The 22,262-nt window shown below is 54.3% G+C and overlaps 1 protein-coding gene across 1 annotated transcript in view; it reads left to right on the forward strand.

Annotated features, from left to right (window-relative positions):
* The first annotated feature begins 667 nt into the window (after window positions 1-667).
* LOC122383871 overlaps window positions 668-22,262 on the forward strand; it is a 74,008-nt gene continuing 52,413 nt past the window's right edge. Inside the window, exons 1-6 of the mRNA XM_043370680.1 lie at window positions 668-687; window positions 4,752-4,882; window positions 7,104-7,290; window positions 9,581-9,710; window positions 10,572-11,547; window positions 15,191-21,892. Coding sequence (XP_043226615.1) covers window positions 668-687; window positions 4,752-4,882; window positions 7,104-7,290; window positions 9,581-9,710; window positions 10,572-11,547; window positions 15,191-21,892 — 8,146 coding nt within the window. The remainder of the gene's footprint in view (window positions 688-4,751; window positions 4,883-7,103; window positions 7,291-9,580; window positions 9,711-10,571; window positions 11,548-15,190; window positions 21,893-22,262) is intronic.

Here is a 22,262-nt window from a genome sequence, read left to right on the forward strand (position 1 = left end):
ATCACCGCGACTCCGCCGCTACTCACGGTGTCTGGTTAGCGCCACTTTTGGGCCGTTATCACTCGTTAGTGGCTGTTATCGCTCGTTAACGACCCGTTACGTGCGCTGTCGACGGTATGAGATCGGCACTGCCTTGCGAAGGGGCCTCGCTGGACGATGTGGGAAACTCACCTTCGCAAGTTGCGAGAACTCTGAACTTTTTGCATTAGATCAGACGAATAATGCCTAATGAATCTCGCAATGTCTCCTCTGTTGATTCGATCTTTCTCTCCATATCTTCATGCACTTTTTAAAGTTCCCTTTCGTCCTTTTTCTGAATTCACTGGCCGCCATGCTTTACTGGATTTCTGTCTTAGTAAAATAAGAGCTTTCATCAGCAGGCGGCGCCGCTCCACCCCCATTGCGCCCCCTGACCACAGTGACACCGCTCGTTCGTCCTGTGTCCACTCCACCTTGTGCGTGGGAGACCACCGCCCTGTTTGGTCACCACAAGGCTGACCGGGGACCAAACAAGGCTGACCGGTGACGGGTCCGACCGCCGCCGCAGCACGCGATAACAACACGGGGAACCGCCGCACCACTAGCAGCCCGACATCAGCTCCCGGCCGCAAAAAGCCGAGTGCATGTTGTGGCTGTAGTGGTCGGCGGCAGGAAGTCGTGGTCAGAGATGGCTCAGATGTCCACGACGTGAGACAGTGGGTCGATGGGTAGGCGGGAGGTGGTGAGGTAGGGGAAGGTATAGGTAAGGAGGTAGGTAACTTTGGGGAGGGATATAAGATAGAGGATAGGTTCCTCTTTATCCATTCATCTGTCCTTCCCGCAGTCTCTAAGTCTCTCTCTCTCTCTCTCTCTCTCTCTCTCTCTCTCTCTCTCTCTCTCTCTCTCTCTCTCTCTCTCTCTCTCTCTCTCTCCTCTCTCTCTCTCTCCTCTCTCTCTCTCTCCTCTCTCTCTCTCTCCTCTCTCTCTCTCTCTCTCTCTCTCTCTCTCTCTCTCTCTCTCTCTCTCTCTTACCTTTTCCCCTTTCATCTTTTTCCATCTCCAGTTCTTTTTTCTATCTCTTCTCTCTAGTCCCTTTCTACCTCCTCAACTCCATATTTCCTCCATTCCCCTTTCTCCCTGTCGCTCTCCGCATGGCGTAACATACCGTAACATTCGCTCGACTGTTCCTCCGAGCTCGGCCCATCACACCAGCTCCTGACCTGCAGTGACCAGGTAGCTTCACATCAGCTCACCCTGCGGTCAGTGACGTCATCAGATGACCTCAGCTGCTCGTTCGGAACGCCGCAGCTGCGGTTGACTGCACACGGCACGGGGCTGAGTTTGGGGATGAGCGACTGACCACAAGAGATGGGTGGACTCCAAATAGGGGCCTGCACTTGTTCGGCACGCGTCTGGAGCACTCCGAGTCAGTCGAGTATGCGGATAGTCAAAAATGACTCTTCTGCGCCACTGCTCGCCATCCTATGACGTATTGAGTCAAGTTGGCCGAGTTGGACCCGTGTGCCGATGCAGAGTGAAAAATTGTTCGGCTGGTATAGAAAGACAGGAGGGTGGGAGGGGGACTGGATAAATTGGGAGTGCCCGCCTGTCGGGAAAGATCATAAATCCATCCTTTGGCATTGACTGATGCACGGTGTAGGCAGTTCGTCGGTTACTGATGGGAAACTTCAAAGCAGCGTGTGCCGCTCCGTGGGTCATCCTCCTACTTGATGTGCTGCACTCACGGAGATGTTTGGAATGATAAACAAACGTCGGAAATTAGTAGCAGAGGCTACTTTCGTTTAGGTTAAAGTAACAAATTACGTTCCAAGCTCCAACTGAATGGCTCCAGCCATCATGGTAATACCTTCAGCGAGATGAGTCCGTTTTGCGTCAATTGTTCAGATCCGATGGCCGGACCGCCCACACTCCGACGGGAGGTACAATCATTCATGGCCGTCTACGCTGCTGCCGCCGGGACGTCGGCGGCTCCGGCCGCGAGCTGTTTGCTCTCCATCAGAGCACGCGATTCACCGCCCCCGCTACCTCTGCCTGCTCTCCGCTTCCTGCCGCCCCGCCTCTGCCTCCTCGCCGCTACATGCCACTCCCGGTGCGTGCCTGCCCGCGGGGCTGGGCGGACGGAAGGTCCGCTCTCCCGTCCCTCAGCTGGCAAGCAGTGGTCTGCTAGCCGGAGTGGCTGCAGCTGGATGACTGGATGACTGGCTGACTGTCGGACTGGTCGCACTGGCCGGCTTGTTGACTGGCTGGTTGGACTGCTCGGCTGGCTGGATGACTGAATGACTGGTGGGCTTGTCGGCCGTCTAACTGCGCTTGCCGTACTTCCTGACTGGCTAGCTACCTTGCTGACTGGCTGCTTGGCTAGCTGTCTGTCTGACTAGCTGGCGCGCTAGCTGGCAAACTAACTACCATGCCGGCCAGCCGGTCTGACTTGACTAGCTCGCTCACTGGCTGGTCGAGCGGTGACCTCTTTTCTCCGTCTGCCCTGTCGGTGCCGCCATCGGTCATCCCAGCGCGCTGTGTCATCGGCGCCCCACGGCGCGAAGTCACCGGCCTTATTTGCCCCGCACAAAGGGCGTCATATGAGGCGCCATCCAAGGCGTCACCAAGCGCGACTCCGCCGGGCGGCACCGGAACGTCATCCGGAGACATCCGGCCGTTATCATAGGCGTCATCGGTGCGTCGTTAGAGCGTCATCGTACCACAGCGGCGCAGACAGTAGAGTGACAGTGAAGGGCGTTGTTTTTTAGAGCGGCCCCGTTTGGAAAGTGAGATTCTTTCAGTTGATCGAGAGTGATAATCTGATTAATGCGCTAACGATAGTGGGCTATCATGAAATCTGTTCACCGTATAAGGGCACCGAGTGGTTGATTGATAAGCTTGTTGCGTGAATGATTCAAACCCGCTCTTTCAAGGCCGTCCTTCTTCAAACTTCAAAGACGCTCATCTGGGTTTAATAATCCTGTCCTTCTGACTTTACCCATCACCAGGAGTCCAGGGCCCGTCTGTCCGTCTCCACTCGTCCATCCTTCCAGTCTACCCCAGCCGGTTCCGGTTCCCGCCACTGGAGCCAGCCGTGACGCGTCTCCGGGCAGGTACTCATTGTCCTGTCACATTGTGCTAACGTGTCTCGCTTCGCTGAAACGGCGAAAGACGAGCGTGGGGAGTGGAAAGACGACGTCAAACTAGACAACAAACCTGACTATAGCCACGAGCTCAGATGGTTAAATGCACGTGCGTAATTCGCGCTAAATGCATGCCATTCGTGTTCAATTGATCGCGTTTCCGAACCGCTAGGACCATCTCTAACCAATGTAACTACTTAGCTACCAGAGCTTACGAATGCAGACTGCTAAATACATGTGCACTGCATCGGTCGTGGTATATCGGCCGCGTCTCCACTCCTCCCAGACCATCTATGTCCCGGCTCTGGACTCTGGTTGTGGACGAGAGAGCACTAAGATCTTCTCCTGAGCTCCAACGGCGACCTTGGCGTATGGGCGGCCCCGCTCGGCTGTCGCGTCCGCTGTGTGTGAACAATTCGGCCTGCTCCGCGGGTGCGACTCTCACCGTCTCGCCTCACTCTCAGCCAGAGCTGTCAGACGCACTTTGCCGGCCAGCATAATCGCCCCTTATTAGCCGCCCGGAACGGGGGGCGTGTCATCGGTGTATGGGGGCGTGTCATCATCCAACAGCCGGTGGAACGTGATTGGGTGATATGTCTGGCTCGTCCGAACGGCGATGGTTAATGGGGTGCTGTTACTTTTATCCACCGCTTTCTATTGAGGCTCCTTTGTGTAGGCGCGAGCGTCTCTTGATGAGATTTTGTTCATGTTTCGTTAATGAGGAGGTTTGTCTGTAGAAATATTGCTAAGATACCATCAAATAACTGTTCGTTTTAACACATTTTCTTCTGTTCTCTTATGTAGAACACTCTTTGAACTGTTCAAGAGGAATTCGACTTTGTCTTGCTTCGTCCTGATGAATGGTATTTTGATCGTGGTCATTATTTACCGTTGGTCGGCGGTGGCCGCGCATTCCACCACTGACGTAATTGATGACTTCGGTCATCGACAGGTACCGGTGGTTCATAAATCGGCAGAGAGGAGCCCAGTGGTGCTGGAACTCGTCACCACACCGACACCTCCGGCCATCCCTACTCGGGTGTATGAGGGTCAACCATCCACCCCCTCCCCCTCCCAGCGGTGTGTAAGGACCGAATCGCTCCATTGAATCCATTGCTCCATTGCTTGCACCGTTCTTACATCCTTTTGAAAACGGAGCATGAAAAGGGCATGGTATCTGTAGCTAACTGAATATATTGAGTGACGAATGATAATCATGTAAGAAGCTACCGGCACTTTTAGTATGACTTAAAAGAAAGAAATTATTCCCCTGGTGAAACTTGATTGAACGATGCGGATAACTCTTCTCTTTTTATGGACACCGTGACCATTTTCGCCGCTGGTCGCATTTTTATTGCCGTAAATTGATGTTTGTCGATGTGTTTCCCCTTGTGATGTGTTGTTTGACCTGAAAACCGCCGACGACAATCATGTTTACCTTTTATTGATGATACCAACTTTAATCGCACTTTCTAGGCGCCATCATTCGTTATCCGTTGTGTCTTAACATCATCACATCAATCGCTCACATAGTCGAGCTAATAACACACACAAACACACCACCCACTCAGCGCCTGCTAATGAAATCCATACACCACTGTTGACGTTATCCTTCTGTGTTTGTTTCAGAGAGATTCAGCTGGCCTCCGGGCAATGGATGAACGAGTTCAGCTCGAGTCCGTCACGACGCCGTGAGGACGACACGGTCGCCCCTGCCGACCAGCTGAAAAGACAGATCAAACGCTCCTGGACCATATCGAGTAAGTGGACAGGGCGCTCCTTATACCCCAGGCAGAACGCTCAATATATCCTGTGCAGAGCTCTCATTATATCCTGTGTAGATCGCTCATCATACCTTGGGCAGAGCGCGGACGTGTGTAACGATGTTCATGGAAAATTTTTGTAATCTTTTGTGGAGTTGCAAAATTTTGATCAGCGCGCAAAAACCTATTTTCGATCGCATAAATATAATACACGAACCAACAGACATTCTCGTAGCATTATATTTTTACGGTCAATAAGAATGTCTATGCGAATATGTGCTTTCCCTGATACATGAGCCTTATATCTCAGATACAACGTGTGTTTGATCCATTGATTGAACTTTAGACATTCCATTTGTGTGGGACCGAGCTAACTGGTCGTGATATATAATCGCTACGGCTTTCCCAAGCCTGGTCACGGTGAGATTGTCCAGTATTGGTCACGATCGATACCAATGGTGTGAGAAGCTATCAGTTGGCACCGGAAGTTCGAAACCGTTGTGTGTAGTCGAGATGAATGTTGCAAAATTGTCATGAACTGCCGATGGGATGCTGATAGCTCATAGCTCATCACCAGCTCATAGCTCATCACCAGCTATCAGGTGATGCCTTCACCTGATAGCTCGCCTCTACATGAATTCACCGATATCGATGTGAAATATTGGTGCTTGATGACCTATATATACCTTGCCTGTTGAAATGCTTCAGTTACTTATTTGTCATGAATCCAAAAAAAAAAAAACTGATGAGTTTCATGATATATTTGGACTGGACGATGAGCTATTTATTGGCAACTGGTTCCTTTTCAAACTCGCCTCTGGTTAGCTTTAATTCTTCATGGACGTGTCGAAAGCCAGTGCTATAACCCATGTATGTTGAATGAGTTACTGTGAAAGTTGACGGGCGCTGGTGGATTGAAACGTGCACTTATGTCCACATTACTTAAATTGCATCACCCATTTAGCGTAAATAGGTGCACAAAACACAATGGCATTGTTACGCAGGACTGTTTGCGTTTATTGCTTCCGTGGGAAAATGTCGCCGTTTTTCTGTACCTGTGTTTGAGCGACTTTCTCCCGGTGTCATCCGGACTTGAAACATTAAACCAACTTCTTCACCAATAATGCCACATTTGTCAGGCGCCGTTGTGAATTCTAAACTATATCTATAGCACGAATTGGGATTGATGACAGCCTTATTTGATTTTTTTTATAAACCTTTGCACTTTGAAAACTAGAGGCTACGTAAATTAATTGATCATTTGTAACATTTATTTTTGCTTTGCGCTTCTCTCCATCAAAAATGTAAGGTTTTGCAACGTTCCTTAACTTTATTTTGCAGAATTAGCATTTTTCTACAAATTTCACTGTTCCTCAACTTTATATTCCACAATTTCTGTCGTCGTCAAGTTTTTGACAGGCGCTCTTTCGTGTACGAAACTCTACCGTATCACCAAGCCCATCGAGCGAACACTTGACGCGGCGCTCAGCCGTCCGCGCCACCCCTGATCCGGCCTTCCACATTCTGACCTAATTAATGCGCCGCAGCTCGTTATTTTGAGCCGGCTGACGCTGTCCACGCGGCGTCCCCCTCCCCTCCCCGCTAAGGTGGGAGGGTCTCAAGGTCGGACCACAGAGTAAGGTCGGTCCTATATGAACTGCCTTCTTCTACGCTAGCTGCGGGAAGGCTGAGTGGTGATGGTGACGACGGCCGTACGCAGGCCACTTGTGCGTGTTTGTGTTTGGGGAAACCGTATGCTGAAAGCTGACAGTCTTTGTGATGAGTCTCCAATCTCTCGTCCCGGTCTCTCTCTCTCTCTCTCTCTCTCTCTCTCTCTCTCTCTCTCTCTCTCTCTCTCTCTCTCTCTCTCTCTCTCTCTCTCTCTTTCTCACTCTCTCTCACTCTCTCTCTCTCTCTCTCTCTCTCTCTCTCTCTCTCTCTCTCTCTCTCCGATTTTCCTCCCGCTTTCGTCTCACTCAGCATTCTGTACACGTCTCGGTGTGTCGTGTACTAAATGTTTGAACCTGCTCTGTGTCCGTGTCGATGTGACCATTCTGTCAGTTTGGTGGCTCTCCTCCCACTCCGCGCCCATTCCATCGACATTACGCTGTTAGATTTTATATAGTCATGTCATTGTCTCCATTCCATCTGTCGCAGTGCTCTCGTTTTTCACGCCCATAAGCCTGACACAGTCTTTCTTTCCCTCGTCTGTCTCCAGGTCCAGCTGACACTCACCAGAGTTCCCCTGACCTGCGTGCCCTGAGGGCACTGCCGGTGAACAGCGCCCGGCGCGAGGGCGGCGGCCTGCTGCCCGACGGCCGCCCCCGCCCCCGCCCCCGCCCGAGGCCGCGACCCGAGCGGCAGCCCACGCGGCGAGCCAGCATGTCCGGAGCTGAGAACGGATGGTGAGTGCTTCTGATGGGTTGGGTCAGATCGATAAGGGCTGTTCTACCTGGTGCGTGGAGCAGCTTATACGTTATTAATAGATCACTCGGAAGAATAGCACAGAAACTTTGTTTGGTTGGCTTGTTATAATGCACGATTTTGAGCAAAGTACCTATGTAGCTAAAGTGAAGGAAATTCGCCGAAGAACTCATTCGAAGCTTTACTGGGCCGAGCTCTGCGATACAAGTTACCAAATACAAAACAAGTACATGACCTTTTAAGGAATTATAGTTGCTTGAACTCCGCTTTAGTCTATGCTATTCACACGAAAGGTGCTACGGAATTTTCCTCTACATTGTGCATGCAAGCTTCTCGCTATGCTGCATGTCTGACACCGGGATCAGCGGCTTTACTTTAATTGTTGACACAATACACCCTAATCGCCTGTTCTTGCAATCGTTCTCGGGCAGCCTCAGCACTGCGTGACCGTGCTTAGGTATGTAGTATGTATGTGCAGTGTTTCGTGCTCAGTCCTCCCCCCGGATTAATGCAACGTGCCCGCTAATGTATGAGCGGCGTCGCCGTCTCCATTTGTTTGGACCGTGTACAAAGAGCGTCCGGTCTCTGGCGGCTGGCAGCGCACGTCTTGTTAGCTGAGCTGCCATATTTTACCCCCTACGCAAGGAGTCGGCCGAGAGGTTTCCTGTTGGTCGGAGGGTGACGTCGCCTGTTGTAGCGAGGGGCCTTGTCGGCACGGGCACGTGGGAGAACGAGTCCTGAGGGCGGAGACTCGTTTCAGTGGATCTGAAGGGCGCGAGTTCTTTGGTAGCCGGTACTAAGTGGGTCAAAAAGGGATTGACGTGGGCGACTGCACGAAGGCTCGAACCAGCAATGATCAACGCATAGCGGAAAATTGAGGTAACACCGAAGTGCCGCGCTGATAGCATGCGTTATGCATACGTGCACATCTGCTATTTGAAATGGCTGTGGCAGCTTAAACAAAGCAGATCAGAAGAAAACGTTTGGAAATAAGAAATGACACGAGGTCAAATGTGAAAAATGTATCCCGAGGCCATCAGCCGCAAAGCATTCAATCAAGTCGATTGGGCGGCTCCACTTGTATTGCCTCTGTGTGTTAAGACTGCAGGGGCATATTCTGAGGCAGGTTCAGGTTAGACTGACCTGACTGTTGCGCCATGTCTCGAGCCACTGATCTGCTCTGGGTGGAGTGGTGCCCCACAGTTGGCGCGTTAGTTCCAGTTGACTGACTCTGATCGGAATTAATTGCACGGCTCCCGAGACTGCAATGCACCACGGTCATAGAATACTAGCAATGCACATCACAACAGGTGAACGGTCCGACAGACGTCATTTTGGCACTCAGCTTAGCTATGCTTAGCTAGGCCACATAGCTTAGCAACGATCCTACGTGACCTTTCAGCCACATAGCACTGATGCTATCTGTGTATGCGCTGTTGCGTCATGTCGTTAGTGGTGCTGTGCCTTGCGAGTTCCCGCTTCTGCTGATTATGAACACAGCCTTTGAACTACTGTTGAACACACAGTCCTCCGCTGCTTATATTGAGCACACTCTCCGCCGCCAGACGCTCATATGTACATACACGTGCCCATGCATACTGATAGCCTTCCGTCGAGCCTGTAGGGACCTAAAGATGAAAGTGAGAGCGCTGCCGAGTGCCGAACGACTCTAGGAGCGCTCTATCCCGGCCGGCGAGAGAGATAGAGAGGGGCCGCTACCGGTATATAAGGGTCGCCCCAGGGATTGGGTTGATATGTGTATGAGCAGACTCTCCTCCGGTAATGTGCCGAAATTAACTCATTTGTGAGGAAAGCGGTGCGCCGGGTGAGCGAGATATGCCCGTTTTTAGACGGCACCAGCGGTAGTGTTGCGCTATATAATTGGTGATGCCGCAGGCCGAGCTATTAAGGTGGAGGCGGGGCGGAGGACGGGTTACGTGCTTCTGATCATCACCGATATAGGAGCGTTCATGCATTACGTTTCCTCACTTGGCCCGGGGTGACCGTAGCGGCAAAGGCTGAGAAATGGATCCATTGTTGTGAATGTCCCATCTGTGTGGCCGATTGGCTTATCTAAGACCGACTGACCTTCGGTGGAATGGGACGGGAGTACGGGTTTTGCGAATGCCCAAAGGAGTTTCACTTGAAGCGCATATGTTTCAACGTGTTCATTGAAAAATATTGCCTTCTGCCGAATGTACTGCTCAACTAAAAGATGATTTGGAAACCAAAGATCAAGCCATTAACATTGTTGTTTCCTTTTTCGTCCAGGTATCGAGATGAATACAGGAAGGCCAGAAGTATCGACGACCTGAGCACTACCTCCTCCAGCGCCGCCAACTCGCCGTTCGTCCAGAAACGGCCCGGCCGGAGACACCACTATGCCTCGCACGAATCCATGGTAAGATACAGCACGAACGTTTATCGGTGGTTGTGTGACATACTGAGCTGGGATGACCTTTATGTGCTCTGCGACTGAATGAACCAAAGCAGTCACCAGACCGCCAGTCGTGCAGCATTGCACGGTACCTACTGGCTTAGTCCAAATCACATGTTGGCATCCCGCGTACCGTTTTGTAACTCGTGACGTCGCATAACCACGTTTCACGAATCAACCCCCAAATGTCACAACGTGTGTGCAGCCAAATACTAGTCATTTCCTCGCAGTTCTCATCATCCAGCGCTTCCAAACCGTGTCAATCACTCCGTGTGACAAGTTGATTATCACCACCCACCCTCATTACAACACGGGTCATGGCACGGGGCCGACCTTCCGGTTCCTCCTTCGCCCAAAGGGAGGGAGAGGGCGCCTCCCCGTCTGTGTGAACGCGCCGCGTTCCCAGACGCAGTCACGGTCGCAGCCTGGTCCCATGCGTCGCAAACGGCGCGCTGCCGACGGGACGTCCACAACGCCTCAGTGCTGGGAGAGCTTCCGAGGGTGCCGTCGGAGCGGAAAAGGCTCGGGGCACGAGATTCGCACGGTTGGCAAAGTGGCAACTGACGGTCACGAGACGGTACGGCTCGCTCACGGTGGTTCACAGCTGTGGGAGACGTGGAGACCGCGTCTGTACTCGGTCAGAGTGACTGCTTCCGTGTGACTGGAGGGTCTCTGAGGGCTGCTCTCATTGGAGAGATCTGTGTTTGGTGTATAATGATGAGAGCATAAGAGCGAGGTCAAGTTCGTTTGAGACGTGGTTGATATGCTTTCATTTTCTTAGATGTTTCACTTCATTTTTTCTGACACTGTCTTTTCCTTCCACAGACGGCTGATCAGACTGGCGGTATCCAGGTCCGCCTGCCGTCTGTCACCTACATCCGCAGCGACCCGCGGCTCGACCCCCGGGCAGACCCCCGGGCAGACCCCCGCTCGGGCCCTCGGGCGGAACCGGGCGCCAGTCGCACCCTGCCGCGCACCACCAAGGTGCTCATCACACAAGAGTCGCCCGTCGACCCAGCCACTCTCCCTCGCCCTCATCGCGCCCACGATGAGCCCATTTACGCCAACCTCTCTCCTCACGGCCGGCCGCCGCCGCCGGCCAAACCGCCTCGAAAACCCAGTCCGGGCCCTCAGGGGATACCATCGCAGTCTGGGCGTCCCGGAGGACACATGCACCGGTCAGAGGACCCGAGATATAGGGGTGAGGAGAGACGTCGCTCCGGATCCCATCCCGGATTCTCGGACTCGACGCGAGATCCGCGAGACGCGAGGGATTGGAGGGATCATAGGGATGCGAGAGACCCGAGGAACCTGAAGGATCCGAGGGGCCCACGGGATGCGAGAGATTCCAGGGATCCGAGGGATCCGAGAGATCCTCGGGAGGTTGACAGACGCAGAGAGGATCCAGGTAGATTCCGGTCTGAGAGCGAGGATGGACGCCGGTCCGGCGAGCGGTCAGACGACCGCCCTCGGCGCCGGGCAGAGAGCGACCACGGGGAGAGGCGAGAGGCGGATCCACGAGAGCGGCGACGCGAAGGCGAGAGACGCCGCAGCCACGAGCGCGAGTACCGCGATCCACGCGACATCAGAGACTACCATCGCGACCCGAGGGAGCCGCGCGATCCGCGGGCGCACCGCGACGGTCGGCCGAGGCGAGGCTCTCTGGACGGTGGGCGACCCACAGGGGTCTCCAGTGCCAGCGACACAGACCACGACGCGGAGCCGACCTTCTTCAAGAGGCTGGCCGCGCGAGCCAAGCGGCGTTCTCGCGAGGAGCCGGCCCAGGGAAGCCCGCAGAGAGGTAAGTCCGCAGACTGCGGTGATAGTAGTCAGTATAGTGACACCTATGGAGTGGTGGTGTAACTTAATGGTGGTTGGACTTATTAGATTTTAGAAGCACTGTATCCTCTATTGTTGTAATGACCTCCTTCTTACATGGCATCTTAATTTCGATATTACCGTTTTTAGTAGGACGTCCTTCCATTTTGACCGTTGAAACTATAGCTACCGACATTAAATTAAGCCTATTAAAGGTAAACCGTAACCCAAAAATATGCATGCAAATTGAGTAGATGCTTTTATATTCACGCAATTTCATTACGAACAATTACCTTGAATGAAGTCTACATGTGCATATGCATGGTTCCTGCTACCGGTACCTTGTCGTCTTAAAGTCGTCATGTTGCCTAACTGCATCTTTCACCGTTTTCCTTCCAATTCCTTCCAATGTAAGAAGTTACAACTTGAATCGACAAGTATGACAGAAATTTAAACAGTAGCAAAATCTTATCAAGGCTTGGATCCTTTACAGTTCGATGCAGGAAATTACCTTTTAATTCACTTATTTCAAGCATGCTTGACTACTTAGTACCTACTTATCTCACTCATCGTTAACCCGGCGGCCGCTGGGCCTCCGCGCCACCCGCCGGCCGCTGGGGGGGGGGGGGCATATAGTTGCCCCCCCTTTACTTCTGCGACGATATCGTCGCAACGCGAAGAGATAGAGAAGCGAAACTTTGCACACATCTTCCTGAATACCTAGCCGAGGTTGTGTTCAAATTTGGTGTCGATTCCATTTGAAATGACGTCACAGTGGCGTCATAAGTGAAATTATAGATTTGCGACTCTCATATTCCTCACGATACATCAGATATATGGGACCGAATATAAAGGGTCGATTATTGGTCAGAAACTAGATGGAAGTGTAGTTAGATGTTTAAGGATGACAGCAGGTGCTGTCTAGTTCATTTACAGTTGAGTTTCATGCTCAGCGTCATCAGAAACGGTACATATCGGAAAACGACAAAACTTTATGACGTCACTATGACGTCATCTTAGGTGCTACAACCACCAAACTTTCCTCAAACATTGCCTAGGTATTCATTTGAAGCTATGCCAAGTTTCACGTTCGTAGCTCATCAGGTTTCGGAGATATTTCACTAAACGTAAAGGGGGGGCAACTTTATGCCCCCCCCAGCGGCTCGTGGGTTAACTGTCAGCCTAGTCTATCTATTTTTCATTCACAATCTTCACAATAATCACGTAGTTAATTGCATGCCTTCTTCTTTCCTCCGCCCTATCGCTTCAGCTAACCGTTCTTCACATTTCCTCCTTCACTCAGGGTCGACCAGCCCAGAAAACAACGAGCCAACTTACGACTGCAACGACATCTATGAGGATCCCAACTTGGCACAGGAGCTAGAGGTGTCAGCATATGGCAAAAGTACGACTGTCTTTGCGGCAGATAGCAAGCCTGGTACTGGTAGCGAATCTAACCTGCTAGGCCTAAAGACGCATAGTTTGGAAAATTTAGGTGTTACTCAGACAAATATTTCAGTCGATAATCAGTTTGCAGGAGGCAAATGCGAAGGATCGAAAGACATTCAGAAATGGAGTGTAAATAGTTCGGATAATTCCAAGGGTCCACTATTTGATGCTGCTGTCAAGGAGCAGTGCATCATTGCATAGAAAACTGTACTGAAATAGCATTGTCGTAACCAATAGATTTGAATCCACTTCTGTTATTGGGTCAATTTCTGACCTTACCCAATCTATCTCCATATGTTAATTTCACATTGGTGTCTTTATGTAGCCTTTATGCCTCTATGTTATATTGGTGCAATGATACGAACTCAGATATTATTTAACCTAATAAAGGAGCGTTGATATTTGCAAACCTTGCATTCTATCATTTTTGTTCAGCAAATGCTGCTACCAAACTGATATCCTTTTTACACGATGGTTGTATGATGGATATTGGATACCGTCACACCGAATCGTCATTTAAGGTAAAGCAATCTTTGCTATCGGTTAATCGATTTGACTTCAAGCAGTTGGTATTCGGATCCTGCATATTTAGTAAGGGTAAGCAGTGTGAGTTGGAGTTTGGGGTGCACTTTAATTTAATTTATTGTCATACTATTTGGACTCTGGGTGTTCGTTTTTTTTGTAGCTCTAGCACGAAATTACTGGTGTGCAGCCCTGATATTTATTTGTGAATTTCATTTGTATGACATCTACGTTGATAAAAAAGATTTTCGTTGAAATAATCGTTCGATCTTCCCAAAATGCTAAGCAATCGAGGTCAATCCGCATGTTGCATGCTATTCTTCTAAGCTACACGCTTTTAGGTACATTTCTTGTACACTGTTTTTCACCTGAATCTGTCTTGGGTTGTTGTTGAGCTATCCTTCTGCACCTAATCATTTTTATATATATTTAAAATGTAGTCTTAGTTTGGCATTCATGCTTACATCTGTTGCTGGCATGCCTAGCTATTCTCGTCAATAATTTGGAAATCTTATTTTGAAGTGTTAACATTTAATACTTACCTACTGCTCAGAAGAAAGATAATTGATATACCTAATCAATCACATGGCACTCAATTTTGCAAACATTTCGTTTTTTAAGATCTCGATAAAGACTGTAGCACGTAATTAAGTAAAATAGGCATATGTTAACCCGGCAGTTGCTGGGGTATTTCGCCACCCACCATTTGCTGGGGGGGGGGGGCGTTAAACGCCCCCCGCCGATAACTCGAGAACCAATAGGCGCAGCGAAACGCACGAGGCGGCAAACGAAAGAGCGCGATGAGACGCTTCAGATGAGTACTTTAAAGTTGAATTTTGAGGTCACAGGTCGGGTCAAAGTCAGGTCAAACACCTGAAATCGGGCTTTCAGTAGCATGGACTTCAGGACTTCGCAATGGGCGCCTCTCGCCATAAACTCTGTCAAAACGGTGCACAATCCATCTTATAAGGCCTACAAGAGTGTCAGCTCCATGTAGGGGTCAGTCAAGCATAGGTCAGGGTCAAGGTCAGGTCAACCGGGTAGGCACATATCCCCGAAAATCAAAACTGATATTCGCAGCCTGTGACACATGTCTTATAGGTTATTTGGGCGTAGAACACGATGATAACATTCATTTTATCATATGTGTACGTGTTTGGCTCAAAAAGTTCGATTTAATAAATTCATGTATCATGGTCGTGAAGTAGTCACGAAAAATTGCCAAGATTCAGTTCAAGATTATGGAAAATGCGAACCGATAATCAATAATCGAAGATAGCCATTTGATTGATCATGGTATTGGCAGTCTAATGGCGTTTACGGCATGTCTGTATGTTTATTCTGTGATTTTATATGATTTTTTGAACATATGCCGTTTTTGGTCGAAAACTCGGAAATCATGACGTCACTAAAACCTTGATATCTCAAAAATTTTCTGACCAATTTTTTTGAAACTTTGTCACAATAAACTTCAATTAATTCCCTACAGGTACCCAAAATTTGGCGCGCCTGCGGCGCGCCGTTTTTATGCTATGGCCCGGCGAAAAAAGTGGGGGCGTTTAACGCCCCCCCCCCCAGCAACTCGCGGGTTAAGTAATCCCTAACCAGAGTCCTCTAACCGTCTCTTCTCCCCCCCCCCCCTCCCCCGATCTTAGGTCACAGCGTGGTGCTACTCAACTCCTCGCCGCCGCCGGGCTCCACCAGCTCGGCAGGGTCGCGGCGCCGCTCGCCGGGGCCGGGCGGGGGCGGGGGCGGCCGCGGGCGGGTGCGCTCCCCGCCGCCCCGCCCCCGCCTGCCGCTGGACGTCCTTCGCCGTCCCGTGGCCCGTGTGAGTAGTCTGGGACGGTACGACACGCGTCACACGGCGCCCAAACCACCTGTTGATGAGTATGCGATTCATCGGAAGGCGGTGCAGGAGGCGACGAGGATAACACCCCAACAGGTGCCGCCACTGAGGCGAGGAAGTCTCGAGTACATCGAGATTCCGCGGCATTTCAATGAGCGTGCCATCGACGTGGAGGGCGTGCCAGAGCCTCGGCCGGTCCGTCAGACGCCGCCAGAGCTGCCGGCGAAGGAGAGGAAGAGGGAGAAGAGGATTGATATTCAGTTGGAGGATGGGACAGCTCGAGGAAAGAGGGGAGGATCCGAGGAGCGAGCGCCGGCGACGACAGAGAAACATCGCTTCCTGCCCTATGATTTCTGCTCGCTGCCAAGGCCGGGAAAGCTGAAGGATTTAAAGAAGAAGAACACGACTGTCGTGAACATGAACGCTGACTTTGCCACACTGCCGCGACGGCCGCAGACCAGCAAAGTCACCCTCAACAGCTCACCGACTGAGGTGGCTCCCGACCCGTGGCGCGCCACCTCCGAACCAGCCTGGGAAGCTCCGATTCCCAAACCGGCCACCGCGGCGCTAGCGTCGCAGACGCCGGCTCGTGAGCCGGTCCCGTCTTCGAACGAAACGGCTAGCGATATCGCGCTGGACCAGGGGAAAATACAGCCGGAAGGCGACGACTATAAGCTGGTGTTTATCAGTTCCGACTCTTCCAAGGAGTCTGAATTCAACTCTTCCAGCGAAATCGACAGCCCGAGAGTGCCCGGGGGAAAACAAACAACCGCCCAGTCCAGCGGGTTTGAGTCGGAGCCCGGCCACGGGTTTATCGAAGAGAGCGACTGGGATTATTATGAGCGGGGAACAAAGAAAGACGGTAAATATCTAAAACCTAAGCCGCAGGGAGAAAATCTTAGCAAGATAAAGTCACGCAAGGCAGCTCCCAAACCGGCACCAAAACCAGCACCAAAGCCCGCTACTAAGCTGGATTCGGGTAGGCCGAGTGCAAAGCCATTCCCTCCGGTGACCGGCAATGCCAACAAAATCCTATTTATTTTCGACGACGCTGACGGAGCTCCGATAGCTGAGTCCACTCCAAAATCCGTCCAGAGAAGTTCCAAGGTGGGAGATGAGTCCGATTCCCTTCGCTCGATCGACTTCAACGATGACGCAGCGCTGAGTAACATGATGCACCAAACGGAGCGGCTGCAGGCTGAGGCTGAGGCTCTCCAATCAGCTATCATGTCCTCGATGGAGCGCCCGGGTGGCGCGTCACTGGGTCAGGTGCTGGCTGATTTGGAGACACAGTCGGGAGCCGCCGGCAGTCACGATCCCTTACTGGAGCGGTATAGGAATCTGGTGCTGTCTGAGATTCGTCAGCACAGGCGGGGAAGGCGACTGAGCGCTGGAGACGCTGCTGACATGACAGCCGACGGACAGAGAATTGTCTACGGGGATAACTGCGTTAAAGTCATCATCGCTGGTGACGGGGAAGACACGCCTCCGTCAGTACCGACACAGACTGTTCCATCGTACGCGACGCTGCCGCGGCAGGTCCACCGATCGGTGACTCGTATCACTGCGCCAGTGACTCGCTCCAAGAGCTTCACGGGGACTCGCGCCGAGGCGCCGCCCCGCAGAAAGCCTCAGCGGCACGCTAGTCTGCACGAGCGCCCTCGGCGCGCCGACCGAGCCGAGCCGACGGCGGCGAGGAGCGTCGGAGACGGCCAGGAGCCGCCGCCGGTGGCCCCGCCGCGCAGAGGACCCGTGGAAATGAGGACGGACCCTAGCGGAGCCAGCAGCTCGGATGACGAGGAAAGGGCTCGTAATAGGAAGGCACGCGCTCTGCAGAGTTTACAAACACCGTCAGAACAGCAGCAGAAACAACAGAGGACGGCAGAGGGAGAGCTGACGGATGAGGCTCTGCAGTACCGTTCCCAGGTCACTAGTGGAGACGTACTGCAGTACTTTGAACGGCTCAAACAGTACAAACGCACCGGGCGCCGCTCGTCTGATGACGCTGAGACAAAGATAGAGTCAAACTTTCGCCGTCAGGAGGGAGCAGAGGGTCCGGAGCCGCCGATTCAGAAACCGGCTGTTGATTCTGACCCGGAGGATATGCAGTTTATGCAGCCGGAAAAATCGTCCGAGCAGGACTGCATATCGCTATCCAATCTCACCGAAGTACCGGTGGATTCGGACTCCGAAGCAGAGGATGGGAGCGGGCCGATCGATAAAATTTCATCTGCCAGCCTGGCCCGCAGCGCGTCCGAAGACACTGTCACGAATGACATGGAATCGTGCGCGATCGAGACGAAAGTTGACTCTGATTCTGAGATGCCCGCCGGCGAATCTAATCGGCCGGGCGCTGAGAAGAAACGCAGCGGCTCGGACAGAGGTGCGCCCAGAATCGAGACTGAGAGTGAAAGTAGTGGCTCGGCGAAACTCTCTACTGCCGCTGCCGCCGGGCCGGGGCGGGCCGGCACGGAAACTCTCCCCCGGCCCGCGACTCAGCCGCGGCCGCGTGCCTCTCCGGAAAAGCAGGTAAAGGGAGCCATTCAACCCCCTTCCGTGGGAGACAAACAAGGGGAGCCCTCACGGCCGGCCGGCGGCTCGGGGACCGGCTCGGGTCGCCAGGTGTCGACTGCCGGCTCCGCGCCGTCAGACAGCGCCGCGGCGCCGCCGGCCGCGACCAAAACCGGTCCTGTGCCGACCCCTGGCGCACCTGAGTCAGCCGCCCGCAGCCGGGAAACAGGCAAAAATCTAGACAATGGCCGACAGTCCTCAGACGGGCGCATGGGCGGCGAAACGGCCGCCCGGCCGGCGCGACCTGTTGTGAAGGAGATTGGGACGAGCGTCGGCAGCGGCTCGCCAGCTAAAGCCCCGGCTCGCGAGCGGCCGGCCGTGCCCGCAAAGCCGGCAGGTATCCGGCCTCCGCGGCGCGCGGCCGGCTCCGGTGTCAGCGCGCCCGACCGCCGGCAACCCGACGACACACCTGGCGTCGAAACGGCGCAATCGATACTATCGGACGGTTCGGCCGGGCCGCCGGGACACCTGAAGCCCGGGGAGAGCGGCGGCGCGCCGGCAGCCCCGAACCCGGCCGGTGACGGCGGGAAAAACTCACCCGACGCCAAGGCCAGCGGTGACGCCGGCCCGCCGCGGGTCAGCCGTGAGCCCGCCGCGCCGGCCGCGCCGCGCCGCGCGGCAGCCGCCAGTCAGCGCGAGACCGCGAGCGGGAAAGGTGCGGCCGGTGCGAGCGGTGCGGTGAGCGAGCGGCGAGCGGCCGAGAGCGACGAGCGCTCAGTGAGTGGTGCAGACGCAGAGGCGCGTGGTTTTGTGAGTGTGATCCCTGTGGCCGGAGGTCGGCAGCCAGTGGCTGTGGCCAGTGTGAGCAGTGACCCTGGTGAGCCACCCGAGCCGCCCGACATACCAGCGCCCACCGTCCCGCCCGAGAAACCCGCCGGCCCGCCCTCCAACGAGGTCGAGGTCGTCACCGACGAGAAGACCAACTCCGTGTTGGTCGCGCACACACACGGCGACGCCAACGGCATGACCACTAAGCCGCTCAACGAGCTGCGCAGTCTGATCGAGCGCTCTCGCGAGCAGCAGCAGCAGCAGGCGCGCAATGAGCTCGCCAAGCCGACCCTCGAGCGCGATTTCTCGCCTGACCCAGCCTCCAAGCTGGCTGACTACTTTGCTGGCCTGGAGGAGACGTCTGCGGCTCGGCGCTCCGCCCCGCGACGCACCCCCGAGGTCCGTCGGCACACGCGCCGCTCCCCCGACGTGGACGGTGCGTCACCGTCGTCCACGCCGTCACGAGAAGACGACATCTCAGAGCCGCCGGGCAGTCTGGAGACCCTCCGGTCGGACGGTGTTGCCAGCGAGGCGTCCGACGACTTCGACGACGGGTTTGACTTCGGCGGACAGGATGTCGAGGCGCTCCGTGCTCGCCTTCGCGGCGATGACGGAGAAGACGACGAGTTTCACGATGATGACGAGTTCCATGACGAGAACGATTTCCGTGACGAAGACGAGCAGTTTGACTCAGACGAGCGCTACTCGAATGGCTCGTTTAGCGATGGCTCTGGCGATGAGTATGTGGAGGATGACTTCCGCTACGCCAGACCTCTGGACTTTACTCTCACCACTATCATTGAGGAGAGCTGTGAGGACAGCGACAGCGATCGCTCCTCCACCAAGAGCGATACGCCAACCGCCAACCCGTCCAACTTCGAGAAGTACTTCCTGTTCGATCTCGGCAACGGACCGCACGATCCGAAGAAGTACGCCAATGAGGAGAGCGAATACAGCGACACATTCAGCGAGACCAACGACTCGATCTACAGCGAGTTTATTGAGGGCGAGGACGCCGATGTCGATCCGGTGGAACAAGCGTCGTCGCGGTATTTTATGAAGGGTTTTCTGGGGTTCAATCGTCAGCCGTCAATCCGCTCGGCCGCTGATGACTCAGAAAACCAAACGGACGGGAGCGGAAGCGTCGGCAGCGACTCGGAGTGCGCTCCGTCGCCCGAGCAGCGGCGCAAGAAGGTGCCACGCTCGCGCGCGCGCATCCAGAGCGACGTCGGTGGCAGCGGTGGAGAGGTGTCGGCCCGCGAAGTTTCCGAACAGAGCGGCGATACCACCAGTGGGGAGGACGCTGTCACCGACGTGCTCGATGAGACCACTCACGAGAAGGGCGACGGCCAGGACACCATCAAGAGGAAGAAGAAGAGGAAGCTGATGGTGACTGGCGAACAGTCCGACCGTGAGACCGGCGACAAAGCGCCGCGCCAGCTGGAGGACGTCTTTGCGTCCCCGGTGGCGAAGGCGTCGTCGGAGTCTCCGAGGCTGACGCACCATCCAAACAGTGTCGTAGCGAACTTCATCCAAATCAGCAAGACGGGTGAAGCGCATCAAAGTCGTGACAGTGGTTTTTTAGGCAGTTCCGATGACTTGCTGAAGGAGTCTGTGATCCGTGAGGCCGAGGAGCGCTCGGAGGGAGGTGGTGCGCGTGGCTCCTCCGACTCGAGTCTTTCTGACGAGGCGGGCGGTAAGGCGCTAGCCGCGTCTGTCGGTGGTTCACAGAGGACACCTAACAGCTCCGAGGAGAGTGCGAAAAAGTCCACAACAGTCGCGACCAAACCCCTTCCAGCAGTTGGGCGCTCGCCGCCCAACGGGCTGAAGAACCGTAATAAGGTCTCCAGGAAGGACTCGTTCAACAACTGGAGCTCCGACGAGGAGACGAACATTCTGATGAGCCGCCTGCGGCACTTCTTCCGCACAACCATCTCCAACGCTCAGCGCGCCGATCCGAACACGCCGAAGACGAAGCCGACGCCGTTCGCGCTGTTTGAAAGTGAGCTGACGCGTCTGATGAAGACCGTGCCTGGCATCAACGATGCCCAGGTGCGGGAGATCGTTGAGTACCTCAGCAGTGAGGACACATGGAGCGATTCGTACGACAGCTCCGACTACACGAGCAGTGATCTGGAGGGAGCGTACGGTGCTCTCAACCCGGCCCAGCCGGACATCATGACACAGATCCAGCAGCAGATCTCACACAGCTGCCAGCAGATCATCCAGCGATATGATCCTGCTGACACTGGCAGTGCTTCGGCCGCCCAGAAGGGCAACCTGGCCGCCTCCATCGTCGACCCTGCCGCTCAGGACTCTCTGGCCGCGTATGAGAAGCTCATGGGCAGCTTGAAGGGCCTGTCGGAGACTCCGGCTGAGCCTCCGCCAGCGTCTCCGCCGATGTTGGCCAAGGTGATGCACCACATCGGTAGGCGACTGGTGGCACTGATGCAAGAGGTATCCAGCGGCACCGAGACAGGCTCGCTCAGCGGTCAGTCTTCCGCAGCCAAGAAAGCCCGGTTTCCTCCGATGGCGCGCGTCCTTAGCAATGCCACCGCTACCTCTAGCTCACAACGTCTTGGTAGAAAGGTTCTGCCGACGCCTGGCGATCTGGCTGCGGCCTCTGCACGAGATGCAGCCGAATTCAACAAGATCCTCCGCGACAGCAAGCGGCGGAAGAAGAAGGAGTTTGAATCGTGCCAGGACCTGGGGAAGTCGAGCTCTACCGAAGCTGCGGATGAAAAGTGGGCTCGTCTGAGCAGCAGGGTTCGCTCGGAGGGTGACGTCAGTGTCAAGTCCTCCGGCAGCGGCAGCACGCTGACCGTCGGCCAGCCGGGCAGCGAGTTCAGTTCCTCCGAGCAGGTGGACTCAGACTCGACCGTCCGGGCACCGCTGCGCTCCGCCCGCGCCCTGCCCCGCTCCCTCTCCAGCCGCTCTGTGGACGGAGATGGCCAGCGGTCCACCCTACCCCGCTCCGCACCGGCGGGGCCGCCGGACAACCCTACCGGCTCCCTGTCGCTGCCGAGGAGGGCGGCGCCTGCTCCTCTGCTCGGTGTCTCCAGCCTGGCAGAGACTGGACGGTCGGCGCGGTACCGGCCGCCCGGATACAGGCCTACGACCAGGAGAGCGGCCTCAGCACGAATGGCTCCCAGACTACCGCCGGCTGCCACAGGTCAGTCCCGCGCACTGCGCTCTGTACTCTACGACCGGCACCTGGAAAATGTCGCTTTTGGATATTCAGATAAACACAGCGTACCTTGCCAATTAGTGGACGCTGTTTTCCAGGTGTTATATGCATAATGAATATGTGAATGCATTTCTTCTGTAGCCGTCTTGCTGGTAGTCATATCTTGCAATCCTTTTCTCTATTGTCTCGAGATTGGTATGTCTCTGGTATGAACTGTCCCTGTGTTTTGCACGTTTTTACCCTCTGCACCCTGTGTTTTCGGCCACAGGTAAGTCCCAGCACCCCTGTCTGTGAACCCGCGACCAGGTGTGTCCGTGTGACCGTCACCGGTGTGCGACTGTGGCAGCGATGTGTG

This window comes from Amphibalanus amphitrite, unplaced genomic scaffold (genome assembly GCF_019059575.1).
Source record: "Amphibalanus amphitrite isolate SeventyFive unplaced genomic scaffold, NRLGWU_Aamphi_draft 000175F_arrow, whole genome shotgun sequence".
Classification (NCBI taxonomy): domain Eukaryota; kingdom Metazoa; phylum Arthropoda; class Thecostraca; order Balanomorpha; family Balanidae; genus Amphibalanus; species Amphibalanus amphitrite.